A 21,885-nucleotide genomic window follows, 5' to 3' on the forward strand; every position below is an offset into this window, starting at 1 on the left:
CACATTAAATTTATGTACACAGTATTCTTACCCCTACATTATGCACATCTCATTTGATGGTCAGACATGCAACACATGCAAATAAAGTAAAAGTCCTTTGGAGAGTCATCCCCAGAAAGTTTCTCAGCATTTCTCAAGACTAACCATTCTTCTTTATAGGAAGACTTCTAGTAAAAAAAATGCAATTACATCCCTGCAAGCTGCAGTAAGAAGGATTTACCTGCTAACAAGTATAGTACTCAATAAACATAATGAACATTGCAGCCTTATGATGTGTTATGAGAGTTATGCTTTACAGCCAGCCTATTTGCACCCAAAGTATCATCAAGGTAAGACAGTAATGCAATTCCTTTTTTCTGATAGTAACTCTTGGGTGTAGTTTGTAACCAACTAGCTACACCAAAATACAGAATAGCATGCAACTTCTCAAATAGGAATCTCCAGACACATGAAAAGGTGAGCAGAACTAAAACATTTCTGATTTTCCCATCAAATACTGACAAAAATTCTCAGTACTTTTAGTCAGCTCCAATGACAGGAAGAAAACAGCATGCATCTTTAAAACTCACCAGAACTTAAAATTCAACAAGACTTGCATTAACAAGGGTGTTTCCTTTACCCTCCCTCAAACTGTTACACTTTCCAGGGCTTTTCAGGACTAGCAGCTACCTCACCCCCTCATGATGACAAGTTTAAACATGATTCAGCTGATTATTCCATAAAATATCTAATAGAGACTATGTCAAAGTTGCCAAATCTCAGTTTTACAAACTGTTTATTAGGGCTCAGTTTCTCAAAGTACTCTATTGATTCAGCCAGCCTTAAACACAGCAAATTTTTCTGACAGCATTCATGCAATGGGCAAGTTGTACACCTCTTGTCCAAAAAGACTTCTTATAAAACTAGTGCAATGCCAGCTAACAGGTAACTAGACTTTCATTAAGACATTACACATACTGGTAAGCCTAAGCAGGCACATTTATAATAGCCACAAAAAGGGTCTGCTGAGTAGTTCTTGTTAAATGGCATCCTCCAGGACATGTAAAAAAGGAACAACTGAGCTGCTGTTCAGCAGCCACAAGTTTAGAGGTTATTTTAATAGGGTGGGGGTCTACTACAAAGACTTCAGAAGTGGCACACAGCCATAAAAGCTTGTTGCAGCCTCCAACAACTCTTGCACATCATTCTCAACAGTACAACCAGCATCTTTATTTTCTGGGCTACCAAGACACTTTTTTCCATTTTGCATCTAAAATTATGAGCAAATGTAAATATCAAACCATGACACTCAAGTTCTCTCAAAGCTCAAGCAAGCAACTAGTACTAAATATAGACAGTCAGACTTTTAGTTTCTTTTCTGACATAGTTCTGATCTTCTGTTAGGAAAACCATACTTCATTGTTGTGTTTTCTCTCCATCAAAACAAAACCTCTCCACTTCCAGAAAAGATGACTCTCTTTTTTGTCCAGGAACTCAAAGTAATACTTTTATTTACAAATCCAAGTTTTGGTTTTGCCAGGATTTTCCCCATTAGGGGATTTCCCCAGCAGCTGTTCCCTGAAATAACAAATGTGAGTAATTTCACACAAAAAAAAAATCTTCACATATTCTCCTGTCTGGATTAGTGATTATGACTGGTAAGTCACAACACCCATCCAGTAGTTTTGAGCAGGGAAAATCCCAGATTTGAAATTGCTGGTAAAAAAAAAATCTTTTAATCTCATTCCTGACCCAACTCAAAGCAATACAACTTAAGCATTTTATTTTTATAATCAGAAAGAGCAAAACTCCATGCTCTCCTTCAGAAATACCCTAACTCAGCAGAGACCATGCACACTTAGCTCTCTAGAGAAACAATTCAAATGGGCACAACAAAAACATGTCTCCCTTTTTTACTTCTGGTTCATCATGTTGTATGCACAGGAAGCTGAACTGCGGAGTCTGTAACTCCATATAATTTAACAGCTTCCTAACTGAATACATTCCAGCCTTCCTAATTACAGAAATAAATCTACAGGTGTTAGAAATAGAATTCCTTTAGGAAAACCCAAGAGCTCGGGAGTTTCTCAGGGTGTAGCCTGAGAGAGAAAGAAGGAAGCCACAGTCACTTGTCATACAGCTTGCATTTTAGTGACAACAAGAGACTGAGACACTGATAGAACTTCTAACCCTGTCAGAACTGTGGATGTCCTTTGATGATGGCAAACACAAACAGGAGTGTTTAATCAAGAGGGACAGTATCCTTTTGATAAAGGGTAAGAAGCAGTCCCCTGTCTTAATATAAGTTTACACTGAACTAGCTCAGTGCAGCAAGTACTAGCTCAAACTACTAAACACAAATCTAGGTTAGAGAAATTCAGTCCTATAAAACAGATTTAATAAATAAGTCTAGAGAACATATATTTACTGAATATTTCATAATTTTTTTAGAAAGGGCAATCTAGAACCACTTTATGGGTTCAAATGGATAGGCACTATCAAGCTGAATATCCCCATGGCTGTCTCAGGTGATTTTTCATTGTGTCACTTTCAGTCTTTCTACCCATTTTTATTAAATTAATTTCCAATTTTTGCCTTCAGCAGTAGTTCTCCCCTTCCAGAATCTTTGTTCCCAGGGCCTCTGGCAGAAACAAGACTTATCACCTTAACACATTTTTGTCCAAATATTTAATCAATAACTCTTCCTTGGTATTTTAAGTTTAAACACCTCCTGGTGATTTCCTGTCACTTACAACTGTCTAGGTTGTCCAATGTTACTTTTTAAAGAGAAACTAAGCAGTGTTTACATTCACTAAGAACTACATTCACTTCCTATTAAACAAGCCACCTCTGTAACATGCAAACAAGGTAATTAGGTTCTTCTGAATTCCCTGATTTTTTTTCTGCTCTCTAGTTTTCTGCATTTAGCTTTAGGGGCAAAAAAACAAAAAATACCCCAACGAAAACCCAACCATATATGACATTATGTCAACTACTAGTTTTGGTTCTTAGGTAAAAGGTGCCATGTCTACAGCTCATGGGTCTACAATGTCAGCCTTTAGGCTTTTCCTAACACCAAATAGGCTCTCAGTAGGAAGTACACTGACAAGAGAGAAAGGAGTAGGCCCTTTTGGTAATGGTCAGACCACAAATACACAAAATGTTAGTTTAATTACCTCAGGTCTGTTTTGTGAAAAGATTCCTATGTACTGAACATGAGATGGTTTGAAGCCTCGGTGCAGTAATGCAGAACCCACATACTCAGCTCTGTCTGAAGCCTGGAGGGGCAAAAAAAGAGGAGGAACAAAAAATAATAAGAGCAAGCTCATAATTGCTAACTCTCCTCAACAATTATTAATTGGTATGAATGAGAGAGAAGTTTTTGAGGTTATTTTGGATGCCCTCCGTGGCTCTGATAACCTAAACACTGCAGTGCCATTACATGGCACTGATTGTAATTACTACACTTGCACTCAATATGCAGCAGAAGAAACACTTGATCCAGTCAAACTTGGAAGTGTTAAGTATAAGTTTAGAGGTTCAGCACACAAACACAGAAAAGGCTGTTTTGCTGTATGTTTGTTAAACCCAAGAAGTGACCCTGGAATGATTATACATAATATTTCTGTTTAATCACAGGCATTACATACACCCTTCTTTTACTTCATTCAGTGCCTATGGGAGTAGCATTTCTCCCTTGAAAAAACAATAGAACAAGGAGCCAAAACCCACTTAGTTCTATTAACAAAGCTTGGGAAGGCAATTTTTGAAATTCTTTTTGTATAGCACATGACCTGAAACCATATTAGTCACAAGACCCCAAAAGCAAAGCTTTAATAAAAGAGGTATGCCTAACAAATTCCCAGCAAAGTCACCTTGGGAAAAAAGTGAGGTCTGTTGCACACAGAAGGTGTTTAATGATGTTAACAGTATGCAATAGGCAAGGTTTATGCAAATTTGAAGACCAACTGATTAAATCAGGAACAACCTAAGTGTGCACAGCTGTTAATGGAGATTTGCATACAGATATTTTCAGGGATCAAGAAGCAGAATGCTGCTAGCTAGAAGCACATCTGCTAGCACCCTACACAAGTGTCATCCAGACTATGGAGACAAGGTGTCAGGAAGCCCAAACATCACCTGTAGACAGAACTCCTGTAAAGTGAGCCTCTTGGAAGCAAGCACAGTCTGAGCCCCTGAACATTACTTCAGAGCTGCTGCTTCACCCAAGTTCTAAACAATTCAGCATTGAGATGCCAAGATAAGTTTTATTTCAGAATTGTTTGGGGTTCACAAAACAGGTGCAGGAGGTGCTCTTCTTTCTCTCCCTTGCACATATTTAAGACACTGTTCCTTTAAGACACTGTAATAGGAACTAGCACCTTTCTGCAATATTCTGCTACTACTTGAAAACATATAAATAATTCAAATTTGTTATATCACATTACTGGATGTTGTATCAATGGTCTCAGCAAACAAAAGCAAGTCTAGCACTAAGAGACTACTTACCTCTTTATAGGAGATCCATTCATATGGCTGGTTTGGTTTTCTAAACCCAAGACATGGACCATTATCTAAAAAAAAAAAAAAAAAATAAATAGTCCCTCAAAATTCAACCCCAACTCCTCTGTCCTGATACCACTCTTGGTGTTAAGCCCCTAGATTCTCAGCAGACACTTTCAGATGAAAAATGGGTTTTTTTCAGGGAAGGAAGCTGAGAAAGACAGAAGCTACAAAGTTTAGGCCAAGGAATACAGCACTGACTTCATTCACAGAACTCTTTCACAAAATAGCATTTCCTTTGTCCTCAAGAAAATTCACATCCAATACATCCATCATACTGCTAGACTGAGACTCCCTATGCCCAGCTGCATTTCAAAAGAGTTCAAATACATAGTTCCTGACATATTTAAAATATTATCTTTAATTTTAGACTTACTTGATACTTGTACACCCCTTTGGAAAATATCATAAACTGTTCTCACATCATCATAGTAGTAGGACAACAGTTCGTCGCTGCTGAGAAGAGCGGACCTTCGAGCACGCTCACCGCCCTAAGAAAGGCAAGCAGAAAGGTCAGACACCCTTGGGGGCTGGAAGGAATATTCTTCTTGAGAGAACTTGAGAACTATGCAAGGTTTTCCAGGACATTGTTTTAAGAGTCAAACTGCTCCCTACATTACCAAAAACCTGCCAAAATCTTATTCCCCAGCTACCTATGATAGCACAGAACAAATGAGAATAGTAAAGTCTAAGAAGGGGCATTTTGTCAAAAGCACTTTCTTAAGAAATATTTTACTCCATTAGTGCAATATAGACCATAATTAATTTCATCCAGCTTCCTAAATCCAGTCTCAGAGCAGTCTAGACAGAATATTAATGGTGCAATCCCAATGTATTTTTCTAATTAAGATGACAGAACATAATCACACTTCAGTATGTGGTTTCAAACCCTAAATGATTTTAAGCATGGCCACCAATACTCTAAACAAGTGTTCTCATAAGCAAAATACTCTGTTCCAGATAGAGTCCTTTAATCCAATTAAAAGTTGCATCTTACAAAAAAGATTTATTCAAATGCAGTCAAGACAATACTATCTTGAAAATTGAAATCACCATTTTTTTAGCTGTTGAGCACTTAGAGAAGCTAAAATTGGAAGTCAACACAAGAATCTAATAATTCCGATATAACACTGCCTTTTTTAGAGTGACTGATTAAATAACCCCATTTTATAGAGAGCAATCAAGTTTCACAAACTACAATTATGCAATTACTATTAGGCCACAGTTCTTAATTAGTCCTGTTGTGATGACAGACACCTACAACCAAGTTTTTATCAGGAACAGCCCAGCTGGTTAAACAGAGGATCTTGAGTAAACACTGCATAAGATTTTCTCTATCAGTGTAATCAATTTCTGGCTCTTTCAGAAAGTCAAACCCTAGACAATTCAGGCACAGATTTAGTTAGTCTATCCTCCACAACTCAAATCTCTTCATATGCAGTCATAGATTCTTCTCCTGTTTTCAAAGTATTCTGGAAGACCAGACACCCTCTGTTCATGTATAAGCCAGATAAATACAAGTTTGTGTACAGAAGATGTCATATCACCCATGTCTGTAGAAATCAGCTAGCACACAAAAGGCACAGAGAGGAAAAATATTTTTACACTAAAACAAGCCTAACTTGTTTTAGCAAAACAGTATGAGTAATGCAGAGCTTGCCACTCCTTTGACAGTAAGCAGAAACGTACACTGTGAACATGACCCAGAACAACTTAATGAGCGGCTTACCTCTAAAAATTCATAACATTAGAAATTCAAGAGTCTACTTGCTCTCAGACCAACATCTACTCTACAGGAAATTAACAGATGACTAGCACATGTGTCTGCCTGGAAAGAAAAGCAAGACTACTTGCTTCATTTCACTGGGTTCTCAGATCTTGGATAATCAAGGTCATCTTACAGATTTTTCCCAGTGTTGCCACTCTGGAGCTAATCTAAGAAAGATCACACAATGTAGTTTGTTGCCATGGCCACGGGTAACATCAACAAGTGCAGCGTATCACATGTGCCACATCTGACGTGCTGTAATTCCCTCATCAGGTGAAATACAATAGCCTAAGCCATTCCTCAGCAAGAGGAGTCAAGAAGTATTTGCTTCTCCTCATGTGGCTACAACTGTTTTGTTTACACGCCCTATTACACAGCACCACAAAAGCAACTTTTCCAGGGCCTCAGGCACTAACCAAATTTGAATATGAGTTATCAGACAGTACACTGCTGAGATACAAGACTAATGGCACTGTCATTCTGAAAAAAGAGGAACTCTCTAACAGACTGCTGTTGCCATTGGTTCTTATAAGTTTTCAGTAAGGCGAAACAATCACCTTTCAGTTTTGCTTACTTTGTTCTTTTTCTTATAGTGAAGCAGAATTAACTAGATTTTCAACAGTCTTAGAATAAAAGTTTTTCAGAAAAACATCCATCTCCTTGTATGAAGGCCATAAGGAGTTCAACATTAGTGATGCAGTGAAATACTCCCAGGTATGTTGAAGGTCAAACCAGGAGCGTAATGCAAGGTCTAAATTGACTCATCCACTAAGCAACAGCTCTCATCTACATTTTGCTTGAAAGCAGCAAGAACTACAGTTTTAAGATCTAGTCCAAACAGTCATCTATCCAGAATGTTTGTGCAATATGAGGGAAAGTTCTGTTTGCAGCAAACTTTAAAAAAAAAAATCACTGGTCATTACCATCAGGTATCTGAATCCTAGGACTGGAATGTTTGGCTGACTTCACACAGGTTAGTTTGAATAGGTTTGTCCAGTAAAAAGATAAGCAGTCAAAAGGGTTGCCAGTTTTAATAACTGTCCTTAAAATAGCCAGGCGGTAAAATCTGATAAATTTGAGAACACATTCTAGTAACTCGTGTAAAGCGGCCCTTGCAGCAGCTCAGGGACTTGCAGGAAATTACCCTACTGCACATCAAGTGCTAGTCATTAAGTAAAACCTTGGCATTGGTTAAAAATAGCAGCATCTGAAAGAAACAGATTTATTCTACAACAGAGTGTATATTACTCTATCAAGGCCTATTCAGGTCATATAAAGTAACTGCTTTTGTTCAAGCCATGGACTTGACACAGGGTTCTTAGGATTAGCAGTAATGTTGAAGGCATGCTGAAGACTCCACCACGCCTCAGGGATGAGAGAAATTTCCCTTTACCTGGGAGGGAAAATATACTAGCAAGTGGTGCTTAGGTCACCAACATACTTATTCTGAGCAGCAAGTAGTACAAACCAGAGTTTTCAAACTAGCCATTTAGTCCTAAGTATGTTATTCCCTACGAAAGTATACAGCATCTAAAACTGATCATTCATAGGGAGACAAGCACATGTGTAATCAAGTGATTCTTGAAAGACAAGGCATGCTAGAATTCTGGCAATGAATCAGAAAAACATAAGAAGACTTAAAGTTTTCATGAGTTGAATACTTCTCTCCATATTTGAATTTTTTTTCTTAAGGGAACAAAAAAGCCAGTCAAATCCAGTCTTACTCCTAGAAAATACTGACATCCTAATATTTATTTCTATCCTATTTTTCTACATAGCATAAATTGGAACAAATAAAAGTTTTTAAAGCAAGATTTAATATATTTGACAGCCATACACCTACACAAAATCAGCAGCCAAAGTTACTCAGCTGTTAGTCAGCAGGGGAAGGGAAGCAATCTACAGGCAGACAGGTCCAGATGTGGATGACATCCCTGGAAGTGTTGAAGGCCAGGCTGACAGGGGCTCTGGGCAACCTGGTCTAGTGCAATGTATCCCTGCCACTTCAGTAACTCTTTGCACTCATTTTCAACTACGTGTGCAATCTTTTTGCTCATCCAGGGATTGTTATAATGGGTCATACGGTGCTGGCCTACCAAATCAAAGTTCTGGAGAGATAGGAAGTGACCTGGAACAACAGTAAATAGGATCTTCTTTCTCCCATATGAAGTTATGAAGATAAAATATCAAAACATGTAGAAACCCTACTCCAGTCACTGACCTCACTTTTATTTCCTTGGCTTCTAACAAAGTTAAGTCACAAGTAAGAATTATGTAGAAGCTTATGACTACTTCAAATTTCTTTCTGTAAATGAACAAGTAGACTAGACAGTAAAACAGTAGCAAAGAGGCATTGCCTTCTGACATGTCTTTTTTTGGAGCAACTGCTCAGGCCTTTTAAAATCCTATTGTTCAGGCAGAAAAAAAAAGTTTAGACAATTTCAGAGCAGTATTTTGATTTTTTTCCCCCTGTAGAAGACAACCCATCTCAACATATACATAAGAAAATTGAGTATATGAAGTTAAATTTTAAGCAAAATGTAGTGAGTACCTGAATCCTGAGCACTGTAATAAAGTCTTGTCACTGTTATAGGAGCAGTAATTCCAACATACACTTGAAACTTGATTCAAAGCATACATTCTCATTTGATTACCATTTTAAACATTATTAATGAAAACAAAATTGGACAGATCTTAACTCATTTCAAGATATTCTCTAAGTTTGAGCTCTTATCACTGCAACATGCTAACACATTCAGGTGTTTTTCATTTAAGTCCAACTAGTATTTAGCCCATTAAAACACATTTTCTAAAGAGGCAGTGAAAAATAATACTGTTATACCTATCTTGCTCTGATCAGAGAGCCAATTAGTGTAATTGGATCAATGATGCATTAAGTAGCTTAGTGAAGTCTCATACTGCCAAACAATGATTTCAATCTCAGAATCCAACAGTGACAAGTAATTTAACTTGAAGAAGTAAAGGCAGAGAACTGAGACTGCTGTCAAGAGTCTCAAGCAAATAAGCATTTGTCATGGGATTTATGGCCAGCTAAAAGCTACTGTCTTACCATCTTAAAATGCAATGCCCCCAAAAATCTGCTGAAGTCTACACTGCCTAATGAGGCACTCCACAGCTGGAAAACTTGCACTGCTAGCTTATTCCAGCAACCAAGATGTGCTGGTTTACAAGACTATTCCACCTGTTGTCTACATGTCTGCTGACAGACTTGGAAAATCTCACCACAAAGTGAGATCTAACTCCTAGATCCTTACTCTACACATTGCTTGAACTTAGGTGTTTTCTGGTAATTATCACATTGCAACTGCATTTTTTGTTTCCCTTTTGTGTACCTCTCATAGCAAACCATTATGTGCTACAGTAACATGATGTGTCCCTATACTTGCTGCATGCTCCACTGAGAAGATCAGGAAATAAATTGTGAATGGAGGGGCCAACTAATGTGTCATTCTTCAATTTCAAAACAATAAAACACTGAAGAAAGTCCCCAATTTGAAGTAATGACAGGAGTTTCCTAGAGTTCATGAGTTGACCTACTCTGCCACATTTGTTTACATCAGTTTGTAATCATATCTGGTCTTAAGCACAAAAGTCATGTTAATTTAATTTGATACAGGACAACTAGATGCAGTCTATCCATGCAGAAGAATGTAGTGTAAAGGGAGACTTCAGTGCCAAGTATACATGTATAAAAATCTATAGTAGTAATCTCTATCATCAGTAAACCAAGAAGCTGTCAGCTTTATAATTCTACATTTTCTATTTATCTCCCTGAAAGATCACAACCTTCCAAAACTCCCCTGCCTTCAAAAGGAGAAAACACCTTGTCTCTCCTGAAGAAAGAGAACACTCTTGAAAGAATTGTTATTTGACTCTGTAGTGAGCAAGAGAATCAATAAAACCACAACAACCAAAAAAACCAGCCTTGCAATCTGCTGTCTGTATTTGCTCACAAAGCAACAGTTTCTCCCACTCAGACTATTTGACTTCACTTTTTAAAAGCCACCACCTAAAAGTAACTCTGTTTCTAAAAAGTGTAAGACAAAAGCTAAGCTAACATCCAGAGTTTAGCAGGTGGCTGGTTTAATTTCAACTAACTCTGTGGCTGGGATCTTGGCAGACTAGTATTTCTTTCCACAGATCATCTGAGGACAATTAGTACTCTCCTGATGCTTGTAACACAATATAAAGTGTCATGTGTCAGCTATTATACACTAAAAATAACAGAAGAGTTATTAGCCTAATCAGTATATACCAGTATACATACTCTGAGCCCAAGACCTAATTTAATAGGTCATCATGCGGCCAGAAATTGAGAACTACACTCTGCCAATTGTAATATAAACAAGTTTTGTCACTAGTGAGATCAGAAGCTCAGTTGTCTCAGCAGAAACTTCTCCTGTTATAAGTTATTTCCTCAGGCCTCAAGCTGGTTTTCATATTCAGCAAGCCAAAATAATGAGTTCAAGCCACATTTCAGAAATGTATTTTTCTCACATTACAGGTTTAGAAACACCCTAATGTAAATCAAGTGTTCGGTCTCTCTCAGTGCTGCATTATGGTTCAAATGTCAGTGAACTACAGCATCCATCAAGTGGCACTTACCTCCACTTCCACAGACTGCATTGCTAAATCACACGGCGGTTTTATTGCCTTTGGTCTTGTTGCATACCAGTAGGTTGTGAGGGCCGCAAAGGCGCCGAAGCCCATCAGTGTGTTTGTCGGAAGGGTGCGCACATACTGCCTGACATCCCCCAGCTCGGGCATCCGTAGGTATCTGAACAGCTCGTGTGCTTGCATTGTGGTTCACTGCAGTTGTTTCAGTGCTGGAATCTGTTGGTATGAAAAAAAGTTGCACAAAAAGAACCTGAAATGCACTTTTGATTCGCTGTTGCTATAGGGCGGTGATGTATGCTTTGTCCTACTGGCTTCCTACTGTCAAAATAACCTGATCCACCACTAGGCAGGCAATATCTTTAGAAATTTGCTGCAATTAAGCAAGCAATTATTAGTTGATATTCCAGAAAAATAGATGCGGCTGAGAAGAGGGAATTTCTTCAGGCTTTTAGTATTGCTTTCAGCAGAGACTGCACTCATTTTTTAAAAAAGATGACCTTTTGTTAAAGGAGAGAATTTCACAAAGGTAAAATAGTTATTTGTAGAGCAGATGTATTGTAAGACTGTTTAAACAGTTAGTCATCAAGCAGGGAAGTCTGGGAAATGAAGGGTAGGGACATATGTTATCCTGCCTGCATGTAACAGAGAGTATCCCAATCCTATAGGAGCATAGCAGGAGCAGATTTTTCCCGTCCTAATTCCAGTAAAATAAACTCTTTTCTACTCTCCCTTCAGACATGCACAGAAAGGTCAGTATAGCAAGCTGTTTTCAAAGCCAATATCCTCCCATAGCTCCTCCATGGTACTTAGCAAGTTTGCTATTTCTCTCAGCACCATGCCAGTAATTTATCTGTGGTCATGCGGCAGACCGAGGCAGTGGCAAATGAGGCCCACGGCAGCAGCACGCAGCAATACAATCAAGCACAGGAAGCACATTTGATTTGTCACGTTCGCACAGAAGAGCTGGAAGAGGCTGCTCCCTGCCAGCACTCACTGACACGGATATTCCACAGCAAGAACCAGCTGCAGAAAAAAAAAAAGGGATTGCAGTCCGCTCAGCTGGTGCTCTCCTCCACAGCCAAGGTCTCCCGGGACGTGTGTCACATGCCGAAGGGCCGGCCGGTGCCCACTAGGGGAGAGGTGAGCGGGAGCAGCCGGCCCGCGCGGGGCCAATGGCAGCGGGCAGCGCTCACCCCACCAGCCCCGGGCCCGGCCCCGGCACGGCCGCCCGACACCCGCCACGGCTGGCAGCGCTGCCCCGCCGGCTTGAAGAACAAAGACATGTATTTACTTAGGTAATTTAGGTCTTAGCCATGTCCTACGGACAACGGAATTAAACAAAGGTCCTAGAGAACGTCAAAGAGGTAGCTAACAGCTACAGTCATAGTGTGTAAGGAGCCACCGCTGCAGGAGGGTGACACATGAGACTGACACCCAAACGTGCAGAATTATGTTTAGAAGTTTTAAGACCAACTATACCCGGTTAACATTTCATATTTCTACAGGAAATTTCTAGTTTACAGTCTGACCTTGAAATCGTTACTGCAGCAATCAGTTATGCAGCCAGACAACAGAAACGTGGTCTAGTTCACAAAAAGTCTAACCAGTATTTGGACAAGATTTGCTAGAGACAGCAAAATAGTAATAAAATTGGTTCAAAGGGCCCATGCTTTCACAATGTTAACAGGGCAGGCTGAAGCAAGGTCATGGATGGGGGCAGCTGGGATGGAGTCAAGTTCCATCTCTGGAAGAGTCCTAGACCCATAGAGTAATCCCCAGGCAGCAGGCACTGCTCTCTCCCCCACACCTTTCTCTTCTGGCCTAGCCTTAGGGCACAGGGCTGCATCACCCTGGCAGGCAGTGCAGGGCCACTACAGAAATGCCTTCTTGTTATCTGCACAGTGATATACAGCAGACTATAATCAAAATCCACAACACATCAGGCTGTAACAATTGAAGGTAGAGATGAACTGAATATATAAACAAGCTCTTAATTTCCTTTTTTAAAAAAGGAATCAGTTATTGATTTAACAGTTATGATCACCATGCAGCTGCTTCTTACACCCCTAATCATGTTCATTAGCATTACAGGTGTGAAAACTACTACTTAAGTTTGACTATACACAGACGAACAGTAAGAATAAAAAAACCTCTTCACCAACTAGGAAGTCTGGACTTAAAAGTTAATTTCACATTTATCACGGACACCACATCATAAAACTAGACAAGGGGGTCTATGATATGGGTAATGGCTAAGAGCAAGCTTAGCTCTTTCCTCAAGCTCCACAATGAGCACCTTTGACTTTTAAAACTGTTTTCCTGTCTGTATTAGTCATGAGGTGTCCTGCACACAAACTATGATTTAGGAATGCAGTGCAATTTGAATTGCTCAAAAGGCTGTGATGCCTTTACAGGTAACAAGAACAGAAACAAACATCATTTAATTCACACAACAGTCCCATTATAGTCAAGGACTGGCTATGATTTCAGCCTGGGTGAAGAGAAGAGAAACACCTCTGCTTTTCATTTCCTTGCCCAGCTCTTTCTAGGGAAGCCTGCAATATAAAACTGTTCTTGAGCAGCTATACCACAAGTTATCAGCTATCCAATGACACATTTTGCTGCTTATGTTTATATTGAGATAATATCTTACTATATCTCCTGCCTCATCCACACAAAAGACCAGGACACAGTTTTCTGCAAGACTAAGTCATTGCAAGCTTTAACACTATCTGTTAAGTCATATGAGCTCGTCTTCTGCATTTAGGGCAAAGCCAACTGTAACCAAGACAATAAATTCACATTCTTAACACATGCATCCAAATATACCCCATCAAGAAAAGTGGCTTCAATGCCTCCCAGCCTTCAAGTCATCTCAGTATCTAGCTGGCTCATGCTCCAAACATCATCAGACACCCTGGGTTTTTATCATGACCAAGGAGAATGGTTTAGAGTCCTCACACTGAGATACAAAGATCCTCAGAGTGGAGCTTGCTTCTAGTTTTCAGTTGTTTTCCTCAAGGAAGGGCCCAGCTAAGTTTGCTCACTCAAGGCAAGTAAAAAAACCCACGCTCTCTTGACAAATTCTTGTCCTGCAATTCTTTCTTACCAAGCAGGATCTGGAACACAAGGGACAGACTCAAACTAAGCCCCAGTGTGAGACACAGCTGAAGACCAAAAGGAAGGAGATGCCAGATGGAAAGTACCAGTCTGTAATACTCAGATTGCTACATGTAGGGGAGGGAAGAGCAGAATCAACATCTGAGGTCAAAAGCACTTTTTTCTCAATGCCATCAATAGACCATGCTATTTTTTTTTTTAAAGACCAGAGGGAAAGAAGTTTGGGTAATGAGCCAAAACTGCCTCAGAGACAATTATCTGTCTTGACCACCTCCAAAGAAACAATTCCCCCAGTGCAGCCCAAAAAGGCACCCCTCAGCACTCACCGTACCAATTTGGCTAAGGAGCTCTGTAAGTTTCAAAGCCAGCTCTCTGCTCACACACACCCACCCGCCCTGCAGCACCCAAGACTCGTTCTTTACAGCACAGCCAGTATCTCAAGGCAGCGACCCAAGTTGGCAGGGCTCAGCCGCTCTCTGCTGCTCCCACTCCGGGCGTACAATGGTCTATTTACAGTGGGCAGCAGCCTGCCTATTGTCTGCCCGTAGCCGGGCATGGTCCGAGTGCAGCGGAAGAGAACAGGAGAGCAGCCATCGGCTTCTGTAGTGCAGAGAAAACAACCCCAAGAACCAATGGCCTTTCTTTCTCTCTGCGCTAATATTTAGATAAACAACACACTAGCACTGCCATAAAGGCAGGTCCGTCACATGGTGTAAAAGAACAGGCTGTGTTATTTCTGCAGCCTCTTGCAGGGAGGAGAAATCTACAAGACATGCCGCCTCTTATTATGAGCAATATAGCATTATGATGTTTTCATTATCATACGCTGAAACAGGGAACCAGCCACCCACATACCTTTGAGTTGTCCTGACAGCTACCTGCCACTGCAGTCCGTTTTTCTTTACTTACTCTTACAGGTTACACTGCTCAGCTCCCATGGATCTTTTTTTCTTAAGCCTTTCTCCCCTCAGCCTTTGAAAGACCAAGTGCAGAATCATGTTCTAGCCCTTTTATTATGTGTAAAAAACCAGGTAGAACAAATAGCTTTGGCTATTAACCCAAGAAATCCTTTTGTCTGAGCAGAATACATAATCCTCATCTCAGAGTGCATTTATAATCACCTTAAATTTGAGTCAGTCCACCCTGTCCTAGGTAACATGCTGCCACAACCCTTTCCACACTAGCCAGGCAGTCACAAGGGAGGTGATCTGGCAAACACAATCTTTCTATACTATTCCTGATGCTAGCTCTCAACTAGATCAACTCTCATTTCAATGACCAGATAGCCATTAGCTTCCAGAAGGAAACAACAGCACAGCTGGGGAAGAGGGTGGACTACTGTAATACTACATTAGGCACAAAACTGTAAACACTGCTTACAAATCCTCCCAGGATTTTCTGCCTGTCCTGCAGTCAGAGGGAATCTGAGCTCTTGCAAACACCTGTAACATAGCCAAACTAACCAGCAAGCAAACCACAACCACCTTCAAGATACAGCAAAGGAGCTTTGGTATTTGAGACCTGAAGGAGAGATCCTAGTTTAAGCTCTGTATAACAAACAAGACAGCAAGATGCCTACTGTGGTGCAGCCTGTCATGTCATATATGAGGAGTCATATATGACTCCTCAGGCAGAGAAAATTTGCCTGAAAAAACCAAACACATTGAACTGTCTAATCCACTACTATGACCTCCTCTTCCTCCACCACCTCTGCCTCACCCCTCGGCACCTCTCCAACTTTTCTTTTTCAAAAATCTTACCCAGAAATCACCTAGTTTATCCAGCCAAGCTTGAGAGCTATAAACCCTTCTTTTAAAGCAGTAACTGACCTATTTACCTTCCTGCAAGAGTGAAGAGGAAAGAACTAGAGAACTAGGAACACATCCCAGGCAGGAGGAACCACCAGGTCCTTAATATGCACACCTCACATCCAACTCCTCTTCAGCTCCCTAAGTCAGGCTCTCAGCAACCATGGGGCATCACATACTGGGGTGTAGGTTCGTTCCCTCTACTGGTTCAGATTCTCTTCCTGCATTTGGGACAAGGCAGAACTGGAGAGAAACACCCTACAAGCTGGATTCAGACCCATAAGTTAGGACGCTGACTTACTCATAAAGTGCAATCAAAGTTAAGGCTGCAACCTTTAAGGGGCACTAAATCTGAAATGGGTCAAGGTTCTGTTCACACCAACAAGCAAAGTCACAGGCCCGTCCTCAGACATTTGGCCTCAGTCCCCTTGCAATCAAGTGGAACTCCACCTGGATTCTTGCCTCTCAGTGAGGTCCAGTAAGTAATTTGAGTGCACACTGGTGAGGTCACTGGAGTTTATTCCAGTTCAGGAGTTGAAACACGTGACAAGAATCTGCTCAATGCCTTTTGTGCAATTACAGTCCTCCAACAACATTTGGTAACCCTGTGTATGAAGGAAAATCAACACTTACCACTAAAACCTTTCAGAGAATGATTGCTTTGAGTTACCTTTAATCCATGCCTGTACATACACATCATGGCACTGAGCAATCTTGCTGGTTTCTCATCTCCAAAAACCAGATAAGATGCCTGCAAATATTTATTTTTCAGCCTACGCTGCTATCCACTAGAACTGCATCCCTGCAACTCTGATTTGCATGGCACTACTCTGTCAATCTAGTGTCATTCCAAACACCATTTAGATGAAAACCACCATATAGAACCAAACACCTTTTTCCTGGTATGATCTACTCAAGCTGAGTAGACCATACTCAAGGTGAGTAGATCATACCAACTTACTCATTCTACTCCTCCCAGGAAAAGGTTACCATTCACAAAGCCCAGTATGCAATATCAAGCTAACACATGGTTTAAGTGCTCACTTGAGACTCTGTGAGAAGGAGTTTCTCACTCATACTTCGGATACCTGAACTCCGGCTGAAGGCAACCTGCCCTACCACACTGCACTACATAGGGTTTACATCCAGCAGGTTGTTACAAAAAATCAAATCCCTTAACACACTGAGACTGCAAGATCAGTAAGTACTTCGGAGAAGCAATTGGCTCACTGAGTGACCTCCCAACACCAGCAGCCCAAAAAATAGTATGACAAACAGAACAATCTTCTGACCACAGGTATTAAAGTATGCCTGCATCTACTCTGAGTCAGTGATAGTAAGCATCTTTGTCTTGCTTTCCTAGGAAATTAATTCAATCTTACTAGGCTATTATTGCAGTCTGACTGCAGAAGCCAAATTTCCAAAACATGGCACATGCAGTATCAAACTAAAAAGCTTAAGAGTTCTGGGTTCAAGAACAGTAATTCATAAAAAAAGGTGAAATCCTCTTTTGGAAATACAACATCATGCACCTCTGGTATAGCACTTAAATGGCTCAACTACAAAAGCAAAATCCATTTTTCCTCTACACCTCTATAAAATCATGCAAGCTGTTTTCAATCAGTCTTGAGCAAACTACCAGTACTACTAAGGTTCAAATCCTGACAAAAAAAAATTACTATCACAGAATGGTTTGGTTTGAAAAATACCTTAAAGATTATCTACCTCCAAACTCCCTACCAGGGGTAGGAAATCATATTTTACTCTGTGTAGATGAGTAACTCTCAACACAAAAGGCAGCAAGAGAGCAGAAGCCTTATACTATCAAGTGTCCTTGTTCCAGCAGTCAGGTGGGATCTGCGCAAGCCCCACATCCGCTGACAGGGCTCAGCCTACAGCCTGGAAAGGTCAACGCTGCACAGCAGAGCTTCCCTGAGCCACACAGCATTGTAAACTCCCCCACAAAACCATGCGCCAATGCATAAACCATCACCCCTCTTACTTGTGAGGATTTCTAGGGAGTTACTGCTGGTTATATTTACCATAGTGAAACGTTTAAGATATCTGAACTTTTAATTTAGCAGAGCAGGGAAGCAGGACATGGCAGGCAGTCTGTTCATAAGACCACCAGAAGCCCAATTCATCAAGCAATGTATCCCTTGGGGCAGAACATCTCTCTTGTCTCTGCTGCACATTCAAAAAATTTCCTGCTATTAATTTTCTTCAGTCTACCCAATTCCATCAACCCTATTAGCAAGAAAAACAATACACAAAAATCTATTTTTACCTTCTGTTGTTCACTTTAGTAAAAGCGCTGTTTTCTTGGAAGGATAAGAAAGGGAATGGAAACATTTTACTCTGCCCCACTGGAGGGGCACAAAACAGGGAAGGTACAACCCACCTCTGCCTCCTCCCAAAAATCCCATGAAGTATTCCTTTCTAGTGGAGCAAGGAGATAGGAGAACCAGCTACACAGACTTCACTCAAAAGACAGGCAAGTCAGTTACCCACAAAAATATTTCAAAGTTGTCTTACCATCTACTATAAATTGCTGGGTTTGTTTTTTCTACCAATATCAACCTTGTACTTGTCCTTGAAGCAAAAAGCTGCTTAGGTGTCTCCTTCTCAAAAACTGAAAACTTATTTCCAAACTCATTTCCAAACTCATGTTGCTCAAGTTGTAGTTGTAAAACAACATCTACCAAATTTAGAAGCTACCTTTGTAAATTCATTGTAATCATGCAGTCCTCACACTAGGCTAAGGCTGTTTGCTTAAGACCTTGAATTGATAACACTACACACAACAGCTACTTGGAATGACAAGCTTTAGATTTTTCCCATCAGCCATCTTTTAAACATTTCCCCATCCCAATACAAACAAGTTACATATCCTTAAACTTTAAAAAGGCAGTAACAGCAAGAGTCCATGAGGAACTCTATGTATCAGTTTTTGCATTATTAACACTGCTATTGTTGCAAGAGGAAAAGAAAGGTATTTTTCAGTAAACTCGATGCCCTCTTATATTCAATTTCTTGATGCAAGAAATCTGATCCAAATCCTAGTGCTGAGAAATCTCAGCTTGTGAGTTTGAGAGCACGTTCCAAAGCAAAGAGGCAATAATAAACTTTCCTGACCAGGCTCAGGAGAGTGCATGATTCCCTGTAAAGCAATGCAGATGAAAAAGGAAATCTATTAACACCACATGGATGAGGTCTGTTCTTTCCTATCAAGAACCTGACAATCATACCTTGGACGCTAACCCAAGTGAGGCAATGTTTAGATTACATAGTCCAGGAGGGTGTCCGTAATACTCCAGACGGCTCACAGCCATGCCGTTTAGAAATTTAGAAGGCTTCAAGTGTTGCAATTCCTGTTCAACAGGAACAAGAAATGTATGCATCCTAGAACAAAAGCGTCGGGTAACCAGGCTAAATCTCTGTGCTGTAGCACTGCAAGTCCTACCTAGCAGCAGAGGAGGCCTGCAAAGTCAAAGCCACTCAACCTTCCATTTTAGGCCAGTTTGCCTCACGCTGCATTTCCACACGTACTCTAAACTGCTTTAAAGGAAGAAGAAAAAAAAGCTGTATCAAGTACACGCTGCATTCACGCCCGAAAAACAACGTACTCGAAGGCAAAGTCCGGCAGCTAAACGAACGCGAAGCCGCGGGGCCAGCGGGCAGCACCGCGCTGCCCTGCCCGCTACCCGCTGCTCGGCCCGGCCGAGCCGCTCACCCCGCGCCAGGTCGAGCCGAGCCCGGCTGGGGGGCAACGCCGGCGCCGAACAATGCCCGGCCAGCCCGAGCTGCCGCAGCGCCGGGGGGAGGCCGGAGACAGACAGCTACGCTTTCCTGAAGGCTTCTGTGCGAGGGGAAGCCCAGCCGGCTCCGGGGGACGCTGATCCCACTGAGGGCCGGGAGGAAAGCCCCGCGGCCCCGCAAAGACAGCCTACAGGGACCGCCGGGCCCCGCGGTGACAGCAGCCGCGCAGACCACCCCGGCCCCGCGGCGGCCGCTCCGGCAGGCCCGGCCGCGTCCCTCAGCGGCGCGTCCCTGACGGCCCCCGGCCCCGACGGCAGCAGAGCCCCCGAATCCCGCTCACCTCCCAGCAGCAGCTGCGACCACGGCTGTACGCGCGGCCTCAGCGCCGCCCTTTTTAAGCCTTGCACGGCGGGATCGGCGTGTGCGTGTGCCGGGCCCGCCTCCGCCTCCTCCGCCTCCTCCCGTCCGCGCCGCCCGGCGGGGGCTGCCACTCGGCCTTGCCCGTGTCTGTCTCGCGGCCCTGCCCCTCCCCTTGCCCCTGCCCACAGTAACTCACACAAACCCGCCGGGAGGGCGGTGGAAATGTTGTACTGTGCGGGCACAAATGACAGAGATGGCCAGGGAGCTGAGGGGAGCACTGGCACTACTGCCACCTAACACCTTTCAGGTCTGATGTGACAGCTTGCAAAGCAAGGGCTTTCTTACGGCTCCCGAAAGGACATCTTCATCCAGTATGAATATGCTAAACGGACATAATTTGAAGTATGAAGGTGTTGGAAGAGGACAACGACCTTGTTGCAATTTGTTGCTTACCTCTGCCAAACTTTTTTTGTGAGGTGCTGTGAATTTGAGGGGCATGTTGAGGTGGCTGGGGCTTGATCAGGACCCCGGTAGTTATCATAGAATCACAGAATGTTTTGCGTTGGAAGGAGCCTTAACAATCGGCTAGTTCCAATGCTTCTGCCATTGGAACTTCTGCCACTGGAACTTCTGCCTGCATACACCAGGCTGCTCAAAGCCTCATCCAACCTGGCCTTGAACATTTCCAGGGATATAGAATCCACAGCTTCGCCAGGCAACCTGTTCTGGTGTCTCTGAACTCTCGTAGCAAAGAATTTTTTGTTCAGATCTAATCTAAACCCACCCTCTTTCATTTTATAATCCATAACCTATTTTCCTATCACTAAATGCCCGTGAAAAAGACCCTCTCCAGCTGTCCTGCAGACCCCACATCCTCCCTTTGGATACTGGAAGGCTGCTGTACTTTTTCTCCAGAGCCTTCTGTAGGCTAAACAACCCCAGCTCTTTCAGCCTGTCTTCACAGGAGAGGTGCTCCTGATCATCTTCATGGCCCTTTTCTGGGCCTGCCTGAGGGTGTCCATGTCCATCGTGTGCTTGGGACCCCAGAGCTGGATGTAGTATTCAGATGGCATCTCATGAGAGCAGTGCAGGAGCAGAATCCTGTCCCACACCCTGCTGGCTACACTCCTTTTGATGCAGCCCAGGACACATTTGGCTTTCTAAACTGCAAGTGCACATTTGCTGGCTCACATCCAGCCTCTCATTCACCAACACCCCCAAGTCTTTCTACCCAGGGCTACACCTCGATCTGTTCTCTGCCCAGCCTGTATTCATGCTTGGCATCGCCCCAACCCAGATGTAGGACCTTGCACTTGGCCTTGTTGAGCTCTCTGAGGGTCATGGCTCCACCTCAAGTCTGTCCAGGCCCCTCTGGATGGCAGTTGTTACCTCAACTGTTTTCGGTTTGGCTATGTGCTGCATTGGTCCATTAGACATGTAAATCATCATCTCACATGTCAAAGTCCCACTATGTTGCACATTCTTCATTGCCATAATTTCCCTATGTTTCCTGGGTATTCTTTATTTTAAGTGTGTGTATGGGTGTTAAGGCTGTACACTTTCATACAGAGATACACACACATACACATACACACACAAATATATATAATATTCTATAAATTACTGGAGGTGCTTTTATTTTACATAAAGGCAACTAGAGTCTCCTAATGCTTCAGTTTATACTGGAGTATAAACCAGGCAAAGGACTTCCCACAGAACAGCATTTTAAGAAAGGAAGGAGCCTATATTCACTCTTTAGCACAAAGGAGGAGGGCAATTGTGAAGCTGCTGATAGCCCCCACGTAACTGCACTTGTTTCACGCTATGGAGTGACTCAGAAATTCAAAATAAATTGCTTTCCCAGGAAAGGAAGTGAAAGCATTTAATCCA

The 21,885-nt window shown here is 42.0% G+C and overlaps 1 protein-coding gene across 2 annotated transcripts in view; it reads right to left on the minus strand.

Moving 5' to 3' along the window:
- Positions 1–20,099, minus strand: part of ACSL1 (acyl-CoA synthetase long chain family member 1) — a 38,130-nt gene extending 18,031 nt beyond the window's left edge. Inside the window, exons 1-5 of one of the 2 annotated variants that reach the window (XM_058804241.1) lie at positions 19,976–20,099; positions 10,937–11,164; positions 4,919–5,033; positions 4,489–4,553; positions 3,156–3,257 (exon numbers count right to left, since the gene is read on the minus strand). In XM_058804241.1, the coding sequence (XP_058660224.1) occupies positions 3,156–3,257; positions 4,489–4,553; positions 4,919–5,033; positions 10,937–11,131 (477 nt within the window). In that variant the 5' untranslated portion in view covers positions 11,132–11,164; positions 19,976–20,099. Of the gene's footprint in view, positions 1–3,155; positions 3,258–4,488; positions 4,554–4,918; positions 5,034–10,936; positions 11,177–19,975 lie in introns of those variants that run through there. The other variant, XM_058804242.1, reaches the window with a different exon arrangement.
- Between the last annotated feature and the right edge of the window lie 1,786 nt (positions 20,100–21,885).

Source organism: Ammospiza caudacuta, chromosome 4 (genome assembly GCF_027887145.1).
Source record: "Ammospiza caudacuta isolate bAmmCau1 chromosome 4, bAmmCau1.pri, whole genome shotgun sequence".
Lineage (NCBI taxonomy): Eukaryota > Metazoa > Chordata > Aves > Passeriformes > Passerellidae > Ammospiza > Ammospiza caudacuta.